General features: G+C 38.6%; 1 protein-coding gene across 3 annotated transcripts in view; it reads left to right on the top strand.

Annotated features, from left to right (window-relative positions):
- Window positions 1–4026: 4026 nt before the first annotated feature.
- The window catches only part of epc1a (enhancer of polycomb homolog 1 (Drosophila) a), a 28388-nt gene continuing 9577 nt past the window's right edge, over window positions 4027–22837 (top strand). Inside the window, exons 1-3 of one of the 3 annotated variants that reach the window (XM_066664607.1) lie at window positions 4028–4301; window positions 10930–11014; window positions 21199–21358. In XM_066664607.1, coding sequence (XP_066520704.1) covers window positions 21259–21358 — 100 coding nt within the window. In that variant the 5' untranslated portion in view covers window positions 4028–4301; window positions 10930–11014; window positions 21199–21258. Of the gene's footprint in view, window positions 4302–10929; window positions 11015–12473; window positions 13050–21198; window positions 21359–22837 lie in introns of those variants that run through there. The other 2 variants (XM_066664606.1, XM_066664605.1) reach the window with 2 other exon arrangements.

The following is a 22837-nucleotide window of genomic DNA, read 5'->3' on the forward strand; positions in this document are numbered from 1 at the left end:
AAGGGTTTTTTGAGCGATGCAATAGAAGAATCTTTTTTGGTTCAAGAACCAAGAACCCTAGTGATGGAACCAAGAAATGTGTGATGGATTTTTAAACCTTTAAAATTTTCTTCACAGTCACATACATGTCTTAAACAAGCGAGGTTCTTTATAGAACCAAATGTGGTTCTTCTATGGCATCGCTCAAAGTACCCTTTGTAGCACCTTTATTATTAACAGTGTAAGGACATAAAATATTGCTGCCCCTTTCCTTCTTAGCTTTTGTTCCTCTTTTTCTCGGTTATGTTACCATGGCATGTTTTGTGTTTCATTCCCTCCTGTAACTTTATCACCTTTTTTATCATTCTATCCAGTTCAGTTGGCTGCTTTTACATCCACCAGACTATACACGTCTGACTCTTCTCTTCCTGATTTTACTCAGCTCTTCCCTGGATAATGTTCTCCATATTTTCACCTTCCACTTTAAACCTGTTATTGCTGTATTATCACTTTAAACCCAAACAGCCACACTTTAAATTTCTGCAGTCACACAGCTCCAGGGACCTGGAGGTTGTGGGTTCGATTCCTGCTCCAGGTCTGTGAGGAGTTAGTGTGTTCTCCCCGTGTCCGCGTGGGTTTCCTCCAGGTGCTCCGGTTTCCTCCCACAGTCCAAAAACACACGTTGGTAGGTGGATTGGCGACTCAAAGGTGTCCGAATGTCTGAGTGTGTGTTGCCCTGTGAAGGACTGGCGCCCCCTCCAGGGTGTATTCCCGCCTTGCCCCCAATGATTCCAGGAGGCTCTGGACCCACTGCGACCCTGAACTGGATAAGCGGTTATCAGTATGAACTCAAACTTTCTCTCTGTAAATCACTCTGTCCTGTCTGTCAGCATCTCCTCCAGTATATGACCTGATATGCACTGACCTTTTATTAAGCCGTAAAGGTCCCAACAGCCACTAAAGACACTGGTGGAATAATCAGATGTGTTCACTCAAACACATGAGGAGCAGCTCGTATATGTAATTAGATCTTAAATCACCTATTCACAGTCGTTTAAAGTCACACACATTAACATATTTCACTCCCACAAACATATGGTAAGTGACAATGTGCAACCTGAATGTGTTTGTCACAATGCAAATAGACTTATTTATACATGGATGTTTTTTTAATGTGTTACTCTGCATGTGTGATCACAGGTGATTTTCAGATGATATCCTCAGGCTTGTGCTGCAGAACTCCTTCAGTGGAAGATAAAGCATTGAAAGTATAGTGTTAATTCCTCTGCAGTGTTACCGTCTGTGCCAATCTGACTGTTTTCCAGACAGCCCCCATCTGCAGACTGCAATGAGATGCTTTCATGTGGGTCAACTGCTCAACTCTTATTCTGCTATAAGCAGCAATTTTTTTTATTTATTTATTTTTTTGAGTTCCAGAGAATTGGAAATGGAACAATAAAAGCTCAAAAAGCTGCTGGTCTTCTAGAACAATGGACTTAAGCCTTTAGAAAAAAACATCTTACAGCAATTACTGTCAATCCAAATTGCATGGTAGAATACTGTAAAATAAGGCCATCTTTCTTCTGAAATATTTCTTCTGAAGTGAATGGCTAAAGGGTATATAAGTATCTGAACTCACTGATTAGAGGTATCCCCAGCTTGTTTTTTAAATAGTGGACGTATATCGAATCTCTTCCAAATGCAGTAGAATGCAGCACCGCCACCTACAGGTCCCACAGCATCTGAGCAGCTGCCTCTGTTTTGTGGTATCATTTCTCATCACTTTAGATATCTAGAGACATTGTGTATGGATGTTTTCTATCCCTTTATGGTTATTTGCTTGTGGATTTTATATTGTCCTTATGCAGATCTAATCACTATCCTGTTTGCAGCCTGGCTTTTGATAGAGTAATGGATACTTCACTTGCAGCCGTGCACTTCCTCTGCCGATCACTAGGGGGTGCACAAAGGATAATAGTGCACTGCAGTCATATGACTAAACAACTCAGTACTATCTTCTTTTGCTGCAGGAAATAGACCTATTTTTGGTTACTTAGCTTAATATTAATGGAGTTACAAACTGGTTCATTATCTAAAGGATAAGATCTCTAAAAAAACGACTTTAAGATGTATTCAATATGTATGTATAGGTGCTGTATAGGTCAACTTAAAGTCAGTGTAGGAAGTTGATAGGTCTCACAGACCATATGTCACATCTCTCTCTCTCTCTCTCTCTCTCTCTCTCTCTCATGTGTTGTGTAATTGAACTAAAAATGCCTCGATGTGGCCCACTTTGTGAGTAAGAGTAGATACAGATGCGTCTGGGGAGGAGAAATAGGAGGAGGAGGTGATATAAATTGAAGTGAGAGACCAGCAAGAGCAAAGAAATGAAGGAGATTTGCCAAAAAGTCTATTTTAATTATTCTCTTTATTCACGACTGTTGTCTCTTATTTTGTAATTACTTCTGCTTTTATTTTTTCTTTGTATTTTTTTATTATTGTTTCTTGTAATATTTTAGCAATAATGTTCTCATAAGAGTCATGCCAATAAAGCTATGAGAATATGAATCTGAATCATAGAGACAGGGAGGTGGCAAATAAGGGAGGGATAAGCATAGAGAAAGAGAGGGGGAGGGGAGAGCAGGAAGCTAGCTAGAGCACTAGTCTCCCCAGAGAGAGCATTGCATAACACAGCAACCATCCCTTACAGTAGACAGCACAGACAACACAGTTGTGCATTGCATCAGAATGCACATCAAGACCCTATTCAGAGGCTTTACTAATATGTAGCCTGTCAGTGCATTTCTACACACTCTTATTTTTGTGATATTGATACACATAATAATAATAATATGTTAAATTCAACACATAAGTAGCATATGTCCGTGCATTCAGTGAGTTCTGTGTTATCATCATAAGAAATTACAATGCTAAAGGACATTCATCAATGACCCTTGACACCAAAAGCCCCTTGTCAGATTCTACACTGGATTTCAGTGAAGAAATTAGGTATTTGTTTAATATAAAATCTGCAGAAGAGTGGATATGTTTATCTTGAACTAAACTTTGTCTGGTCCCTAGACCAATACACTGAATACCTTGTTAAAATTAGATGGAATGCCTAACTTTTTGACTATTTTACCTTGTGAAACAGGACTGAGACTGATACTGAAAAACTCCTACACAAAGGCTGTTTCTCAACATGCGTTCTTGTGTATTCTTACATCCTTGTGTTCTTGCTTGACACTATCTTTAACTGCCCAAGTATGCATCAGATTGTGATATTCTAGCAAGAAAATGTGGAACATCACTTCATTCACTTTAGCAACAATGTGCAATGTGACTTCTCAAGACTGTCCTTTTATAGGACATTTTTCACAGACTTGCTACTGAGAAATAAATAAATGAATAAAGAAAAAAAAACAAATCAAGGCTACTGCTAACTGAGAGGAATTTTAATTTTAGCATTTAGTTCATTTTCTTGTGAATTGTACTGAAAATTCAGTTAAGAGTTAGTAGTTACACTTTGGGGCATATGTATATGCTAAATGTTTAGGGTTAATTTTATTTCCTCTGTTATTGTAAGAAGTGTGTACAGACATATGACAGCCTGCAAATATATTGGCATAAATATAATGTATTATTTTAACGTCTGTTAGGCAGATGGAAGGAGCCCGTAAAAGGTGAATATTTAATTTTCCATTAGTTTTACTTCCTGTTGTTGTTTTATTCGCCTGCGAAACGAACCCCCTTGTTTACAGACTGTTTTGCGGTTGAACACGGTGATCTTTTTCTGTGTATGACAGGCTTCTTGCTCTTGTCTGCTTGTGTGTTGTTGCTCCCTCTCCACAGGTGATTGGTGCCACTCGTCCACCAATCAGGAGGCGTCTGATCGCCAGCGCAAAGTTGTTAACCCCCTGAGTCTCATCCCAGTATGCGCACTCGTCTCCTAAGTAGGACGCCTGTGTAGTGCACAGAACTCGAGCCGCACACTGGGATTCTGAACACTAGATAGAACACAGACGTGCGTATTAGAGCGTGACCCTCATCTCGGACGATGAGTCGGTCAGCTGTAGTGATCAGAAAAAACCCTCTAGCTACTTTTGTCGACAGTTTAGTTGGCGAAATCTACTCTGGGTGTGACTTATGTCTTTGCAGACAGGCGATCACGGTCGAGCACCGATCATGGGGGCGGTAGGAAACACTCGGCGAAGGGTTTTGTTGTGTTTCAGCTCCAACTCTGCAGGCTTGTCTCGGTTAGGTAGCGCTAGCCTGTCATGTTCAACACAATCGCCACCCCGTCCACCCTAGTGGTTACACTGGTAAGTTGCTCTTTTCACAAACAAAACGACAAATAACTCCTTGTTTAAATGATTGCAGTCCTCTTACTCGCCGTAATGCTTTGCAGTTTAGTTTATCTTCTTCTTTTGTTTGAAAATGAGGTCAACGTTTACCCTTTTTTCAAACGTAAGCTCAATGTTAGGAAGCCAAAGCCGAGAGGAATTTGTTGGCACGGGCCGTAAAATTAGAGTCGCTCTAACCTTCGGGTTTTTTCATAAATATTTGACCTAGCGAAAAGTGTCTAACCATTTAGCTGGAAATGTGTCACGAAATCTAACAAAATTAATATCAACTGATTTACGGTTTAGTACGGGAAATGTAGCTAATGTATGTTCTAGACGTGTATCCACATACATTTATAATCCCCCGCTGATACCACTCATTAGCCACGCTTAAGTTTAAACGAGATATATAGATAAGCAGCTGATAAGGTGAACGTTATTGTCGCCTAGATCGTTATATTTTATTTTTTAAGATGGGGGTGGTTTCCTCTATGTGACAGTTATTTCGGGACACCCGCAGACCTTATAAGGCCAAAATGTGCCACTGGAAAGTTAGAGCTCTCTTTTGTTTTCGATCTCTTTTGCTTTGCTTTTACGTTTCCGGTAGTGTAATGTATATTTCTAACAGATCAAACTTCCTCGGTGCTCAGTATCAGCGGAAGATGTAAAATACACACTATATTCGTTTTATTCCGAATTTGTCCAGCTGGCTATTGTGGGAGGGGGGGGGGGGCCTCCCAGCTGGATTTGCCCTTTTGTAAACGTTTTTAACCGTTGCGGAAAATCCGTGTCGACGGTGGTTATTATCTACTCGCTATCAAACCGTGACTAGGCGGGGGCGCCATGAATGTTTGTTTCAACCAGACGGCCAGATGCAGCAGACTGTATAGAAATAATAAACATTTGTTCGTTATTTGTGGACAAAAGCACCCGAAAAGTGACTACCTGTGCGAAGCCAACTTGGCTTGATAGGCTTTTCAGTTCTACCTTAACGGTGCAGCGCGAGGCGCTTCACATACAATTCTACAGGCGTCAAAATGCAACGGCTGCATTGTTTAAGGTGGAACGGAAAATTCCACTAAGAAACTGACAAATACGAATCAAACTTTTCCTGTTGTGTAAATGTTAGTGGGTGCCTCTGCAGCTGGTACAGTAGCTGGTTGGCTCATAGAGGCGGGACTAGTTGCTAGTCTTTCATGTAGTTAATCAGTTCGACGTTTTTGTCTCTGAGCTGTAGCTTTGAGCGAATCCCGGATCACTTCGTGCTCTTCCAGATGACCTAATTCACAGCTAGTGTCCTCTTTCACCGCTACGTCAGCGTATATATATATATATAAATCACAATTGTTCGTCACTTCCAATAACGGAGAAATGCCCTCGAAGTATTGACAATGGCATTTCTCTTTCGCTCTTTTTTTTTAATTTGCCCCGACGCAGTGTGCGAAGGTGGGTGGGGGTCGCTTTTGTACTTGGAGTGAAACAGTCTAGCACGTTGAAAATGAGCTGAGAAAAGTGTTTTTTTTTTTTGTTTTGTTTTTTTTTTTGGGGGGGGGGGGGGTTATAGATCAAAGGTTTAGTTGTATGTATGCCTCCAAACCCTTGGGGTGGATTTTTCTAAGAAATAGTAATAGAATGGCCAGTTTTGGTAACATCTTTCCCCATTATGTACAGGAGGGAGGGTGTAGTTTTAAAGAGCCTAAATGTTTAAGTGGGAAAGAGATCCAGTGCACGTGAAGCAGCCAAATTATTATTTTTCCTGTTGGATGACCCTAGAAGTAAGCACAGTTAACTTGGAGAAGTTAAATCACTGCTGCTCCTCAAGTAAAAAGTGAAGCAAATGTAATCCAGTATGCCTGGATTAAAAGGTTGTCAAAACTATATCTGGACCTGGCTTTTTAATTATTTCAGTTATTTAATAGACTAAATATCCACAATAGATTAATATCCACTTAATAATCGATTATAGACCAGTTAGCAGGCCTCAAAGGAATACTAGTCCGTGCAGATTACTTCATCTATGAGGGGAACATTAGAGGATCGTTAGCGCAGTAAACACTTCCTGAATCGTAATTTTTGAGTCACTACTTTTTGATTTGTACAAACTATTTTGTACTATGATTTGATTGCAGACCAGACATTCAGTTATTTATTTATAGATACTTTAGTATATTTAGTTTTAGACATTATTTAATTTTTCAATGTTAAAAATGTAAATGATTACCAATATGCTGGTTTTGCCTTAGAACAGCAAAAAAATGTTATCTGCTCAAGTTTAAAATGGCTGTGGTCATTGCATCTTAAACATTATTGAAACTCAGTAATAATCTGTTGTAAGTTTATTAGAACCGGGTTTCCAGAACACTTTCCTTTGGCGACCCCCTTTTATAGATGAGAGTAATTTTGAGCCCCCTGCTCCAACAAACATCTTTTGCTTCCAGACACAGTTGTAATTTATTTAAAACACAGAAATTAATAGAAAATTGCAAATTCTTGATTAACAAAAAATAAATCACATCAAATTTACAGTGGAATTATTGCCAGTGACATACTTCATGCATCTCAGAAATTTGATAAATCTCTCATCAAAAATGACCAAAATATGCTCCTCAGAGCTTTCTGAGAATGGTGTGGGTGTGGTCCAGTGTCTTGGAGTTGTTGAAAAGTGCTATATAAATATAATAATAATAATAATATGATTCAGAAGTTCCAGGAGCAAATGACTTGCACTCACGGTTTGCAACAGACTGGTAGGTCTTCTTCTTGGGTCTTCAGCAGAATAAAAAATTATACACTTAAATACACACATAGCTCATTGATAGCTGATCTTATGATTGTGGTAGTCATAGTGTTCCAGTCTTGATGTCTTCCTGGCTGGACTGCTGAGAGTCTGTGTTTTTTTTATAAACTCAATTCACATTCTTCTATTTCTAAGCTGTTAAGAAGAACACTCCCTCTCCATAGGTGGTGAAAAGTTGGATAGCTAGTTTGCATGCTAAGATGGCTCGTAAGCTCACCAGTCTCTTCAACTCAGAGAGGAGGCGTGGCTATGGTAGCCTTGTGATTGATCAGGTTAATAGTGACATAAGCATTACCTATTTTTAGGACTGCCCATTCTACATTGAGAGGAGAGCAGTACTGGACATTTTTGAGGAGAGACGGCACCATGTCCTGCTATTGGTCATTGTCAAGGAACATGAAGCTTATGCCAGACTAGGAAAAGATCCAAATAATTCTAAAATGTTAGACTTCTTGTCGTGGAGAGTCGCAGTCATCTCAGTGCTGATCAACACAACGTTTACTTGCCCCCGACACTCATATTCGGTTCCAACACTGGAAATTTGTCAGATACAACAAAATTGGACTAAATTCTTGTAGTCTCATCCCGGCATAAAAGGTTACAACTTACTGGTTTAAGATAATGAAGTAACTCATTCAGCATATAACCAATTCATATACAAAGACCACATGAAATTTAAAGAGATATTACTATATAATATAACTTGCATGAGCTTAAAATTGTTCACTTTAAATATGAAGGAAAAAACACAATTTGACAATTGGAAGTAGTTTAGTCTACAACTAAACATAAAGCCAATTACTAGTTTTTGTAACATGGTGAATCACAGTAGGCCTATAACCCCACACCTAAAGATATTAAGATATTAAGGCCTATATTTATTTTCAGTAAACATTTTAAGCAGACTAACGCATGATATGGTCTGTTCTTGGCATCACATTATTCTGGCTTTACAGCTCATTGCTTTAATTAGTAACTTGCTAAGGGCCCAGCCCTAGTGTAGAAATCTTCACAGCTCCAACATGTGTTTCTGTTTCACTGTAATTAACTATTAATCTGCCTTATTCCTGTTTTTCTAGAACTTTTTCTCCCTTCTGTGGTCTCATTATTGTTGTTGAAATTGACGTTTAGCCAATGAATGTTATAACTACTAATACTCAACATGTTGCCCTCCATTTTGTGTGAGCAGAGAATATAGCACAAAATCTGATGGTAATTAAGACTAGAGATGCATGAATACCAATACTGGTTTTGAGTATGTTCATTTACTCGTAATAGCAAACAAGCTTAACAAGATACCAACATCCGATACCTTGTGCTTAATGCACGTTGCTGGGCTAATGAGCAGACAACTCAAAATGTAAGATCAATAAACCTTCATTTGGTGCATGGTGGCGCAGCAGGTAGTGTCACTGTCACACAGCTCCAGGGACCTGGAATTGTGGGTTTGAGCCCCGTTCCAGGTGACTGTCTGTCAGGAGTTTGGGTTTCCTCCCACAGTCCAAAAAACACCTGTTCGTAGGTGGATTGGCGACTCGGAAGATGGTCCATAGATGTGAGTTTGTGTATCTAGCCACTGGAATGCATTGCGTTGCAGTGCTGGTCCCAAAGCCCGGATGAATAGGGAGGGTTGCGTCAGGAAGGGGATCCAGCATAAAAACTGTGCCAGATCGATGGTGTGGATCATGGTTGATCAGCTGTGGCGATGTGTGAAGAAGAATAAATCTTTGTTTCTATTCCTGGTTAACACAGCAATGCTATCATGCTACTTATGCTATTATGGTAAATGTAATGAATTATATAGTGTGTGGGTGTATTTTTGCTGGACCACCTTTCAGCAATATTTCACAGAGATCAGCTCAGTGTTTTACTGGAGCCTCGAACAGAAATGTGTTAAACATTGTTGATGTAATATTTATTATAGTCTCTTCTTTGTTTGGAGAATGTTTCTGTGACCCGGCCTTTTGTTTTCTTCTATATATTTAACAAACAAAAACATATTGTTTGTCCCTAACGGCACGAATACAAGGACAATCTCAACGTTACTGAGTTTCTGACGAGTAAATTACATCTGCACAGGTTTTTGTATAACTTTACATGAAAATAGACAAATTCACCGGATTATTAAACCCAGAACACCAGAGCAAGGTGTTACTCATTATATACGAGGCTGTGGATTAGTTAAAGCACTGTTTTATCAGTCAGACCCTTATTGAAATGTAAGTCAGTAATAAATATCTAGTTCCCAGTGATGCCCTGTTCCTTATAAATGAAGAAATTGATATGAAGTACCAAAGCATCCCCAGACCTTTCAGTGACAAGGGTATGTATTTTAGGCTTTCCTGTTTTTAAAATACCAGAAAAACCTCAGTGAAATGGCTATATGGCTAATGGCAGTCCGGCTAAACTAGGCTTAGTTTCTCTTTTCAGGGACTGTCCCCGAAATAGGTGGGGTTTTTGTTTTCCTGTTTACGAGACCGCTGTTTGTTGCCTGATGTGGAATTTCCTCAAACAAAATAAATTTCTCCACTCGAATTTTGATTTGGATCCGACGCTGTAGGCTGCTGCTCTTAATAAATAAACACTCCCAAGTGCGGAACTCCCACCTACCCAGTAACTCAGGGTAGGCTCAGGACCCAAATGCGACCCTGAACTGGATAATGGTTACAGACAATCAATGAATGAATGGACGTGCGGAACTGAAAGCGTTTTTTCCCACGGTTACAAGCCTTCCACTGTTCTAATGGGTTAAGTGCAAAGTTCAGCACAGTATTTATTTTAAAAAATCTTCTTAATCCATCTTTGTACTCTGTCTGCTTCATTAAACACTTGAGGTGATAATGCCCCAAAAATGTTTTCAGGACACAAGATATAGATATCATTAATGTTACCATTAATCATGTAATCATTTCTTGTGCATTTTAGTGCATACTATGTACACATATAGGTTATGTCAGGATAATAAAAATGTAATGTTGTATAATTGTCCAAAATGTTTATGTTGTGATAAATATTAAGATCAATAAATATAGAAAAACCTATGTAGCGTAAAAAACGTATATAGTGATAACATTTTTGGCCATGTTTTCGATTATCAGGAAACGGGGATTTCTTGATGTGTTAGAGCCCAAGGACCAAATTTCCAGCTGTTATTGTATAAGCAAAGACAAAGATACTTTATTGATCCCAGAGGGCAATTCAAGTTTTTGTTGGTATAATGTGGGAAAATACTAAATAAAAAATGGACCGTTTCAGACATGAACAATAAAGTTTAATTAAACGTTTTAATTAATAACTACACTAGTACAAAATGCTGCTGATTGCTTAATTCTATGTATGTATTCATATCTGCAAGTACAAAAATACACATACTTTTACTTGGTTGGAAAGAAAAATGGTATTTATGCATCCCTTGTTAAAGCACTTGGTAAGTTTTTAATATTTTTGCTCCTAGGCTGCCTTTTATTTTCAGAGGATAATTCACTTTACAGCACTGTCCTGAAATGAAGGGAAGAGGGGTTGGTTGTTGGTATCATCCTCCAAACGTTACATAATGCAGTTTCTGCAGTGCTGAGCCCATAATATCAACAACAGATGGTTTTTTCTTTCCTTATTACGCCTCGGTGAGACATTACAGTGATCTGGAAGCTGTCATTAAGTTTAAATTAACTACAAATACTACCTAGTGTTCCTTTTACATGTAGCGACCTAGAATAAAGCAAATAATTTCAGTCATGGATAGGTTTGTTCAGGACTTCAGTCTACTCTTTGATTCCTGCACTCATTCCAAAATTTCATTCACATTTGTAGGTCTTGGATCATCTAGTCATGGATTATTTGGATAGTATTTTACATGGACTCAAATCTGGACACAGAATAGCACAGATGCTCAAAGGTGAGTTATACATTCCTTGTTGGATTTGCTTGGAAATTTCATTGACCTTGAGATATCCCAGTGCTTGATTCTGTCAGCTTCTTAAGTTTTTTATAAATTGTGTGCATCTCCAAAGGAAATTACACATGTGAACTGATTTCAGAGCTAGTAATTAATTTTGGGTGGGATATAAAAGTAAACCAAGAGCATAATTTATGCAACATCTTTTTCTACTGGAATTATGTGAAGACAACCAAAAGATGTGGTATTGTATCAGTAATGAGATACAGGCTATAATGTGTGTACTGTTTTCAATAGATGCCCCCAAATACAGCCACAGAACTGGAAATAGGTGGCAATTTGCTTCTATATTTTTTTAAATATGATTGTGTAACATATAGCATTATTAATTGAAACTGGGTATATGCATTATTCCAGGAAATAATTTCATCAACAAGATCTGAAGGTTCTGGAGTGAAGTTTCCAAACCACACCATGGGGTTAAAAAAATGTTATATTATGTTGGTTACTATGATTGTTGTTTCCTTGTGTTAACAACAGAGGGCGACGTTTCCCAACACAACCGAACTGTCTTTAGCGAGGCATAGCCTTACTAAATGCATTGCAGGCAGGGGGTGATAAACTGGGGGGAAAAAACATCACGATGCTTCAAGAATTTTTTTCCCTTCAGTACATCGTATGTTTCACGATATTTATTTTTCTGGTGTTAGAATTTATAGTGATATACGTAACACACATGTACATTTCTATAGTTTGATGCTGTTCTAAATACTGCAAGTTTATGATTAATGTTGAGGCTTTTTCCCCTCCCATTTTACACACTCAAATTGATCAGTTTTGTAACACAGGTTTTAACAGTGCAGACTGGGTGAATAACATTGTAGTGACTTCTGGAGGGAGTAGGTTGATTTGTATTGCGATCAGGTCGATATTAAGAGAACATACTGGATTAAATATCACATAAAACTGGTAGAACAGCGTCATATTTAGTTCCATCCCAGGTAACAACTTCCTTCCAGTGGATGTGGTGTGTTATAAGGATACTTTGTTTGCAGAGGTTAACAGCTGTGGCAGAAGATGGTCAGGTGAGTGACCACTCATCAAGAGAAACAGAAAAATACTGTGTGGCTGCAACCCAAATAGCTCTCTACAATTTATTATATTTTAGTATAGTAGATTAGCTTTTTAAATAGAACACTGCTACCTTTGTAGTATGTAAATGTTAGCAATAATTGAACAAAACAAGCAAAATGGACACATCTGGACAAAGACACTTTAAGATACATGAGTTTGGACATGGGCACAGACATCCATAAAGGGGTTTTGGTTGCTTAGTTTTCTTTGGTGGGTGGTGCTTTAAGATATACAACCTTAACCTTTAGTGTGTGTGTTCAAAAGGGATGGTTTCGTGACCCATGTAGTGCACTAAGTAGGGAGTACTGCGTGATTTGAGAAATAACCCGTGCAGCGTACCATCCCCCACCTCCTCCGCCCCTGCGGACGCGCAAGCGCGCTACCCCTAGTGCGAATGGCTGTTGTGTTAACAGAGCGGGGGGAGGAGGGGGGTCGGGCCGCAGCGAGAAAACCCACACTTAAAGAGTTTTTAATGTCCGCCATGTTGTCCATGGCGTTCTGAAGCAGAAGATCCAGAGCGGCTCCACGGACACAGAGCGACCGACAGAGAGCAGGAGAAAGAGTGGAACCGAAGGAGAGACAGAAAAAGACAGAGCAGGAGCCGAACTCGAACGACTCACTGAGAAACAAACCCGCCCAGCAACACTGCACTCCGCCACAGACCCATCAATGAGAACTCTAACAGCTTCATTAGTCACTCTAAAAGGACCCTGTGCATTTATGTTTCGTCTGTCAGTATAAAAACAGAATGAGTAAGTTGTCGTTTCGGGCGCGGGCGCTGGACGCCGCCAAGCCCCTTCCCGTCTTCCGCTGCGAGGATTTACCGGACCTGCACGAATATGCGTCCATCAACCGGGCCGTGCCGCAGATGCCAACAGGGATGGAAAAAGAGGAGGAATCGGTACGTTTCGAGGCGCGGGACGCTATTTACTGGCGTTGTAAAGATTGTTTTTAGTGTGAGCAGCGCCGCACAAAATGGCGACCGAGTCGGTTTTTTCGCCGCGGTCAAACGCACAGATTGTGCGCGCTGCGTCGAAATTCGTGACCCGTACGTGGCCGCGAAGGTGATGTGTGGCGATTTTGGGTGAAATATCCGTGTTGTACACGGCCGTTTGGCTGCAAAAAGCTTTGCTAAACACAAAGGAGGTCACGTGACTGTGGCCGAACCGACATTTTGTTTTCACACTCCTCGTCGTGCTGCGGCGCTGCAGTGGCGCTCAGCGGCTGCGGGGGGCGCTGTGGAAACAACACTAGGAGCGCAACTCAACACATGGACGCGCGCGCACACGCTTGCAGACAGAAGTCAAAACATCTCAGTCCTGTCATCCACGAGAGATACCTTATGGGGCAGGATTTCTATTTTGTGCAATAACTGAAACCCAGTCACATCAATCCAGTGATAAGTTGAGGGACTTTCTGCTGCACAGTCCCCTCAATCCTCAAATTAAGCTCAAGTCAACTGGATAAACTAAGATGGATATTTTTTCTGTCCCTGAGGAAATTACCTACTAGGCAGCCCTCAACTTGGGGCTGTTCTTGTTAACTAAAACCCTTTTTTGACACAACACCAAGCTCATTTATTGTCTGTTGGCAGGGTGGCTGGATATGTCTGTAAATTTTAAAACTGCAGTATTTATTCTGTTAAGTTTAATAACCAGGTTTCAGTTTGACCTGCTTTACAATATGCATTTTTTTCTTTTACTGCTTATCCAGTACAGGGTCGCAGTGGGGCCTGGGGTCACTCTGCACAAGGCAGAAACACACCCTTACATTAGTCAGATTGCTTGTTTTAATATGTGTGTGGTTACTAATTGAGCCGTTTTCAGTTGACTTTAACGTTTGCTGTTAGTTATTCCAAAAGTGAGTTATTCATTGTTTTTTCTGCAGTGTTCAGTACATCGGTTTTACTGTTATTTCTAACCCAATGCAGCATATAGCATTTTTGGCACAGAGGACTGGTTAAAAACATTGATTTCACAGTCTTTACATTGAAGCAATCCTAGCCTTGCTCCTAAGTTCAGATTGTAAGTGAAGTGAACTTAGAATTGTTGTGGTGTTATACATGTAGCGGAGTAATTTGTTCTCAATGTATTTGGGCATTCTTTGGACCGTCTTTGTACAGTCTATCTTTCTAGATGCAGAATCATTTAATAGTTGCAGAAAATAATGGTTTGCACCTTGTTTATGGTACTTTAGGCAAGCTAGATTGTTCTGTTTTGTATTTGACCATGTAGATTAAGCTGATGTCACCTTATGCCTTAGAAGTCTCTGGGTTGTTTGGCATGTTCCTTGCATGTTTGGGTTTTCTTGCTACATCTCACATTCAAGTCAAGCATGAATGAATTGGCAGTCAGTAAGCATCTTAATATACAGAAAGCACACATGTTTACATGCGGTGTAGTTTGGAATTCACAATGATTATGTAGTTAGTATTTTTACACTGACACATCTCATCTGAATATCAATAATAGTAAATTTCTTGAGGTAAAGCTCTAGATCAGGAGTACCCAGTTAGTTAAACTTATAGGTTACCTTCATCCAACAGCACACACGGTGGCAATTCATGAATGTTGTAGGAATTCATTTTTGCTGATACTCTCACAAATTGCATTTACAAGCTGTCACCTTATCTGTGGTGTCTTTCATTTTCCTACACATTTCCTAGACATCAGCTGCACTGATTTGACATGGTCATATGTCATCAGTCTAGTCTTTAACAGCAGCTAATCTGTAAACCAGGCCTGAAGTACACACTTCTGTATTTAACACGGTCCTCTGCTTTTAAATAGTTTTCCTAAGTGTTCTATTTTAAAGGTGGTACTGTCTCTTTTAAAGCACAGCCCTTTTTTTTGGAGAATGACTTGGGTTTGCCAGACGAATTGTATCAAAAAGTAAAATTCTTGGTTAATGAACACACTTTTGGTGTAGCTGCATAATTCTGCATGGCTGGACATTCAGGATCAAAGGTTTGAAGTCAACCTAAAATCCTACTCCTCTAGTAGTACTGAAGCAAGCCAACTAAACTATAATACTTTTATCCCAGCATATTCCTACATATGTGGAATGTGTGGTGGTCCCCTGTCCCCCAACAAGGAAATATTTCACTGGAACAGTAACATCTCATCATAAAAATTAGTGTTATCTATGTCATGTCATCAAAGCATTCATTGCCACCTGAAGCTTTTATGAAGCAGAAAGAGTAAGATTTTAAAAATAAATAAATAAATAAAACGCTCCCAAGTTCTGAACTTTAAATGTATTGCACTTAACCCATTAGAAGGCTTAGAACAGTACTTCTATCAGTGGGAAAGCTAGAACGTTTTCAGTTTTGCACTTTCATCCATTTATTGCCTGTAAGCTTAAATGTTCTGAAGTACTGCTTTGAGTTGTAGTGTACAGCTGGAGATTGTCAGATTCATTCTCAAATACACAAATAGAAGTGGAATGTAATGTATCATGAATAAAAACATATGCAGTATTGCCACTTTCTAAAAATCTTATGGTATTATGCAATAATAAATTATCCAAAGGCTCGCAACAACCTCAGTATAAATTTGTTTTCAACCAATATTGATTAAATATTTTGGCAACATTTGAATAATAGTAACTCTGGTTAATGGAAAGAATATTTATGACATTTGCTGCTTAAACGGAAATCTCTGCATTACAGTTGCAGAACAAAGTGTATGTACATGTATATTACAATGCTTTAGCACATGGATGCACTTAATAGTTGGGACCAGTGTATTGGCACTGACCTGGGAAATGCATGCTACTTTTTTGAATGGCAATGAGGAAGTTGACCGTTAAGTTACAATACGAACTTGTGTAACATTTTAATGTAATCTGTTCATAAACAGGAAGTTATTAGAGACCCTTCAGTTTTGGTTCTCTTTCAGATATTAGAATATCACTTGGAAAATCCTTCCATTTTGACACTTCACCTGATATTAATGCATGCAAGTTGTTTACAAGAGCCACAGTCATACCTGATTAACAACTTAGCAGGAGGCTGGTCCTGTCATTCAGTTAATAGGCTGTTCATGATTAAGCTAATGATAAGTTATCTTAGATTATTGCATTAACAATGTCTCCACAATCCTGCATTATAGGTTGTAAAGTGATATGTTCAGAACCATGCTAATTTATGTTGGTTAATTAATCATGTAAAAACTAAATAGTCAACTTTAATTAACTTTAAACTGATAGATTTGTCTTTAAAGCTGAGTTTCCATAATTTCTGTTATATTTTATAAAATATATTTGAGGTGTAGTACATTTATTTTACACCTTTATTAGGTGTAGTAAATTTAGTTTAGTGTGCTACAGTACAGTGGTATATGAGAAGAAAATTGAGCAGCCAGTGAAATGTATTTTCGTCATTTCCACACAACTATCGTTGGAAGTTTTGACACAAAAGATAGCATAGCTTGTTGGAAAGTTAATTCTAAGATGAGCAAGGTAGCATAGGACAGGTTTGTTAGTTTGATAAATGTATGATGGTGGTATACATTAACCGCAAAATCACCTAAATAGCTCATATACCTGATGTGATTAGCTTGTAAATGGCTGCACACATTCCTGAAGATAATGACATATTGTAGGAATTAATGACAAAGTGATTTATGATGTATATTTGTGAATTATCTTCTGGTGAACCTAATTTTCCTTTTTAAAATTGTTCCCAGCAGATATCAACAAAACATTAACATATTAGTCAAGAAACCTTTCGGTAAATGTGATTGTTTTTGACATATTAATTATAAGGATATGGTCATTGGTCCAGAAAATGCTAGAATTGAAACAGTGGTTGATTGGGATTGACTAGAATTTTCATGACATGGTTGAAAGTTTACCCTTCAGGCTGTTGTTGCTTAATTTCAAGTTCAAAATTAACTTGATTGTACCATTATCTACTTTAGAAAACTTGCCTTTTTGTAACAATGTAGGTAAATCATATTTCTACATTTTCATTTAGCAGTTTTCAAGGTTTTGTAGTATTCTGCAGTCTAATGCTAGAGGTATACTTGCAGTTTTGCTATAAAATCATAGACCAGGGGTTTTCAACCTTTTTTGGACTCGTTTTAAATGGTAGTAAACCTTTTTAGCAAAAAAATTCTATCAAATGCTATAAATTAATACACCCATCAATAAACAAACATGCCAGTATAAACAATGTTCGATATTGATTGTCCATATATTGTATGTTTGGTCGATTGATGTGACTGTGATGAGCCTAGGATAAACAGTCGACGGCACGAAAAAGGGATGTGATTTTTAACGCAGTGCAACCTGCACACCAAGTCCAAGTGTGGCTTTTTTTTTTTTCTGTTTTACAGAACAAAACTGGTAGTTCCAGTGTTTCATTCAGGGTTTTTGAGCTTTGCTACAAACTAAACAAGCTGTTCTTCTGTGGTTATTGCCACTCACTTGTCTGCATCCATGACAGCGGCACTCTGGTTGGGCTGATTTCATCTCAGAAAATAGAACAGGTTCTAATAGAAAATTTGACACAGCATCGCAGTCCTTTATTTTCTGAGTCTGTGTGAAAGCCGCCATTAATATGTGTTTGACACATGTTGATCCAGTTTTGTTTGACCTGCTTTCTCCTGGTTCCCAGCTAAAATGCAGAGACAGTCTAAATTTTTGGCAGGTTTAGTCAGCATTTATTGCCAGTTGAGCAGGTGAAGGTCACACAGAAGAAGGTAAAGCTGCAAAGATAAGGGGTACTTGGAGCATCTAAAATGACAATGCATTGTTGCGCTTAACATAAAATGCAATGCTGATAAGTCACATTAACCGCTGATACATTCAATAGACATGATAGTTATTTTAAACATATTTAACATGGCGGTGTGTAATTAAATTATTTAATCAGTCCATAGCTGCTCATGGTATTGCGTGCATCATTAGGGTGCAAGTGATTTGAACCCCACCCCCACCAAAAAAATAAAAATGCACACACATAATTATGAAGTTGAGTGGCTCAGAAAAGGGTTGTAGTAGACAGTGTTTGGAACAAAGTTGTTTTGGATATATTTAGTTTTATTCAGAGGAGGATGCCAAAAGATATCTGTTCAAGGTCCCTGTTAATTGCTTCCTTATGTAAGGGGGATCTTCAAAGTGTTCAGATCTCGGTCATGAATTATGTGTTTGTTTACTTGTTAGAACCACCATGCAGGCAAATTGTTTAAACTTTTGATTTAATATTATGTGCATGTGGGGCTCAAGTTTGAGCATTAAGGTTATGTTTAACAAATAATTATTTAAAAATCAATTTGTCAACAATATTCTTCTCTAATCCAAGTAGTGGGATCCCCTTATTCATGAATTACACACTGTTGTCATGACATTCGTATGTACTTTTTTTTTTAGGGTATTCGGGCAAGTGTCATAGGTCTGCGATAGAACACTGATAGGCCTTACCCACCAACATGGAGTTTGGTTCCAGTTCACAAGTCTAATATGGAAACCAGGGTTTCCCGCAGTGCTTGAGTTAAGGGGGCCACCTTGACAATGTTGTCCACTCCCCTTCCCCTGCCCCCACAATTGGTTTTGTGCAATTAATTCAGTTTCTTATCAAGGCTTCCGATGTGTTGCACATGGCTTTCTGCTATGTCCAGCGATCTGTGATGAATCGATCCATTGTAGAAAACACTCAATAATAATGAGATCCTTCAAAGTTCCAAAATACTTTCTGTGACTCGTTTAATGTGTTTTCCTCAGTTTTCAGCCACAAACACGCATTCTGAAGCATAATTCAGTGTTTAAGCTGAGCTGTGTTGTCTGAGTTTTCCTGCGGCTGTGTGTACACGAGGTCAGAGCATGGGCAGCCATTCGTGATTTGAATTTTCAATTTGTGAACCTATATACTCAATGAGTTGACTCTACACTCAATCCGTTGTGCAAGTTCCTCAAAGCGTCCAAACACCACACAGCACATAATTCACGAAATATCACCGAACGATGACTTGGTTCGTTTCTTCAGTAACGGGAGCGTGCATGGGGGTGGTTACAAGGTTATTGCCCTGTTGTCCACCACCCCCGGGTCACAAGCAGGAACTAGTGAATCACAAACCCACAATATATTTTGGGTGGAAATGTCATCTGGGTTATTCCTAAAAAAAATTCAAGTATCTAATTATGAAAAAACATTTTGAAACTGGGGGGGAAAAAGACCAAAACCTGAATTGTGACATAGGTTCTAAACATGCCATGATATTGTTGCTGTCCGATTTATATATAAAAAAAATGTAGGTGTGGTTTATATAAATACACATGTTTAAATGTGGCATTAATCTGTCTGTCATAGCACCTAATATCAAAATGACCAATGAAAAGCTGAAAACCATTGGCTGCTAGACCTATCCATCAAAATTACGTATCTCCCCCTCCCCCATTCTCCTCGTACTGTTTGAGTGGCCATGCTAAAGTTTACAACTGATAGCACGTTTACTTAACATGAAATATACCAGCGTGGCTATAATTAATCACAATAAGTATTAAATATCTGATTATGATCAAGTATAGTAATGATAGACTCTGCTTTTGCTAGAACATGAATTCATAGCGGCAGTGTTTTAGGACAATATGTTGCAGGCTGTGCTTATGTGGAGCTGGATGTGGCTAATTGGATTTCTTTTAGTGGATTCCACTTTTGGTAATATTTGCTGTCTACATGCAAGTGCATTTTACAAATTAAACTTTTGTACATGCATCCAAGTAAGGCTATTTTTACATTTCTGAGCTGTAATGGGTATAAATCATAAATATCTGTGGTTTATTTTTACTGTGACCCTCAGAGAAATGGTCTTTTCCTGTTCCTGAAAAGTTAGCTTTTTGGAGAATGATGTTTTTAATCAGACAGCGATGATATGCTCTGGGGCCTGAGAACCAACATTTAAGGTCTGACAAAATGCAGCTTACACAAAGCTTGCTGTACCGTTTTTTTTTTTTTTTTTTTTTTTTTTTTTTTTTTCCTTTTTTAAGAAGGAATAGATAAGTCAAATATAAAACCACATTTCTGGCTTTTGAAGTTGCTCGTTTCAAGGTGGAATGGAAATGTCAGATAGCCAGCCTCAGCAGCACAACACTTTCCAGCCTTTTCTTTCTTTTGTACCAGTTTAATGGTTGTCTTCATTTTCTGATTTTACCATTTTTGCACTTGATAAAATGAATAACATGTACTGAACGTGATTACTTATATTTATCTTTTTAAAAATCCTCTTCATGTTGCTTTTGCAAGTGGGAGAACGATTTTAAATGACTGTAGGTGATTTTTGCCAAACTTAGCTTGTTCTTTCAATTAATATAGCTCCAAGCTCAGTTGTACCTCTACACTATTCATTAATGAGTATGACAATGTTGATTTTGATCCAGTACATTTTTTATAAAACCCAGAGAAGGTTTCTTCATCATTTTGCTAGTTCTCTGGTCTGTTTGCAAGCTGGAAATAGATTCTGCGTTTATACGTAACCCACGCTGTGTAAAAGGGCAAGAAACCGTCTCTTTACGAAATGGCCCGGGCATATTCTTACTGTGTTGCTGGCTTAGACATGGCTGACCAGCAACACATGGAAAAGTTTGGACAGTGGAGAGATCTCTAAACATTGAAAAGCATGAAAAGGGGATGTTCTATTACTGCTCCATAGAGGAGTAATATTGATTTGAATCTACTGTTGCAGATGTTACTTTAGATGGAAAGTAACCATCTCTGACCACTAGTTTTCAGTGAAAATTAGTGCATGCCAAAAGTGCTGCAAAACTAATCCTCTCAAGTTACAAATAAGTTTCTCTGGTCACTTAAATGTCAAATAGGCTGGCTTAAAGGCAACATCTACAATTGTGGGTCACTGCAGTTCTCTCTGGTTTGTTTAGATTCAGATGTGTTGCCTCTTTTAAGGTACAAATGTATGTTTAAGGAGAAAAACTACTGTCTGGGTTCCTTTGGTTAGTATTAAGAATAACATCAGTGGGATGCTTATCAGTTTTACCTCTCTCTCCTCTGCCTCGGAGTAGGTATAAAATTTGAATCTCTGTGTTTTCTATAGGAACACCATCTCCAGCGGGCTATCTCAGCACAGCAGGTGTACGGGGAGAAGAGGGATAACATGGTGATTCCCGTGCCTGAAGCAGAAAGCAACATCTCCTACTATGACTCCCTCTACGCAGGGGATTTCAGGATGCCAAAGCAGCTCATTCACATACAGCGTGAGTCTTCAGTGCAAGTGTGATTATGTCTGGCCGCCTGGCATTTGCATAGATGTTAATTAAGAAGGACAGTCATTAGTGAGTGCAACTATAGCAGGACTGCCCATTAATGTAGATATAGAAGGACGACCTAGGGTTTATAGAGGATTGTGTGTTTCTGTGTGGTCTATTCATGTTTTGCAAACGCACATCAGGTATTGATTGGATGTCATTTGCCTCTTGCTTTTATATTCTACTTTGTAAAGGTTATAAGCTGTTTTTGTAATGTGTGATTTAATCTACATATGTCATTTAGTTTTCTATAAGGTAGACGTGGGTGGTGACAGATTTATGAATGATAGAATATAAAGGTTCACTTTGTTGTGCGGCTACCAAGCACAGTGTCTGTGTATTCTAGTTTATCAGGCTTCTTCTCTTTTTTTCCATGATGATCCAGTTGTAATATGTCTTGTTTCCCGCTGGATTTTAAGCTATACAAACTCTGCCCCTGCTATGTACAGGTGATGGTCATAAAATTAGAATATCATGACAAAGTTTAATTCAGTAGTTCATTCAAAAAGTGAAACTTGTATATTATTCACATTCATTACACACAGACTGATATATTTCAAGTGTTAACTTCTTTTAATTTGATGATTATATCTGACAACTAATGAAAACCCCAAATTCAGTATCTCAGAATACTAGAATATTATTTAAGGCCAATACAAAAAAAGGATTTTTAGAAATGCTGTCTAACTGAAAAGTATGAACATGAACAGCGCTGCATGCATCTTTGTCTACCACTCAAGTCAGTTGCGTTGTCTAGCATGTAGGCATTCTAATGATGGTGATATGGTCTACCTTGTGGTGCTTTTCCACCGCATGGGTCCGGCTCTACATGACTTGGTTTGGCCCGGCACGCCTTAAAGCTTGTCACTTTTCCACTGGCAGGTGACGTCGCAAAAATTCTGAAATCAGAAAAACAGGAATCACTTTACTCATTGTGTGTTAATGTGTTGTTTTTGTATTTTGGACTGAGCACAGCTCCATGCCCCAGTTCTCACAGATCAGTTTCACTTGTTGCTTTTTTGGCTTTCACTGGAAATTTTAATCAGCCATCGGCCCAAAGAGCATATAAACCTCTTCAAAACACCTTGAGCTGCAATTGTGAGTCATATTTGTAAAAATAAATAAATAAATATGAACACTGCGGTAACTTTAAGAGATTTAACAAGGCGCTTTGTGCTGGATTTGAACGAGCTCTGCATTTTGTGGTGATGGATATGTCTCTCTGGCCAATCTGGAGGGTTTGCACGTCACCATGTAGTACCTACTTGGCACGGTTGGAACCCACAGTGAGCTGGGACTAATATTACCCTGTTCCAGTGACTTGGTACAATATTTTGCCAGTAGAAATGCGTGTTGTTGTTTGTTTTTGTTTGTTTGTTCCCCAACCAAATATGGAAGTACATGTTGTCAATATATATTGTCAATATA

Source organism: Hoplias malabaricus, chromosome 3, assembly GCF_029633855.1.
Source record: "Hoplias malabaricus isolate fHopMal1 chromosome 3, fHopMal1.hap1, whole genome shotgun sequence".
NCBI classification, from domain to species: domain Eukaryota; kingdom Metazoa; phylum Chordata; class Actinopteri; order Characiformes; family Erythrinidae; genus Hoplias; species Hoplias malabaricus.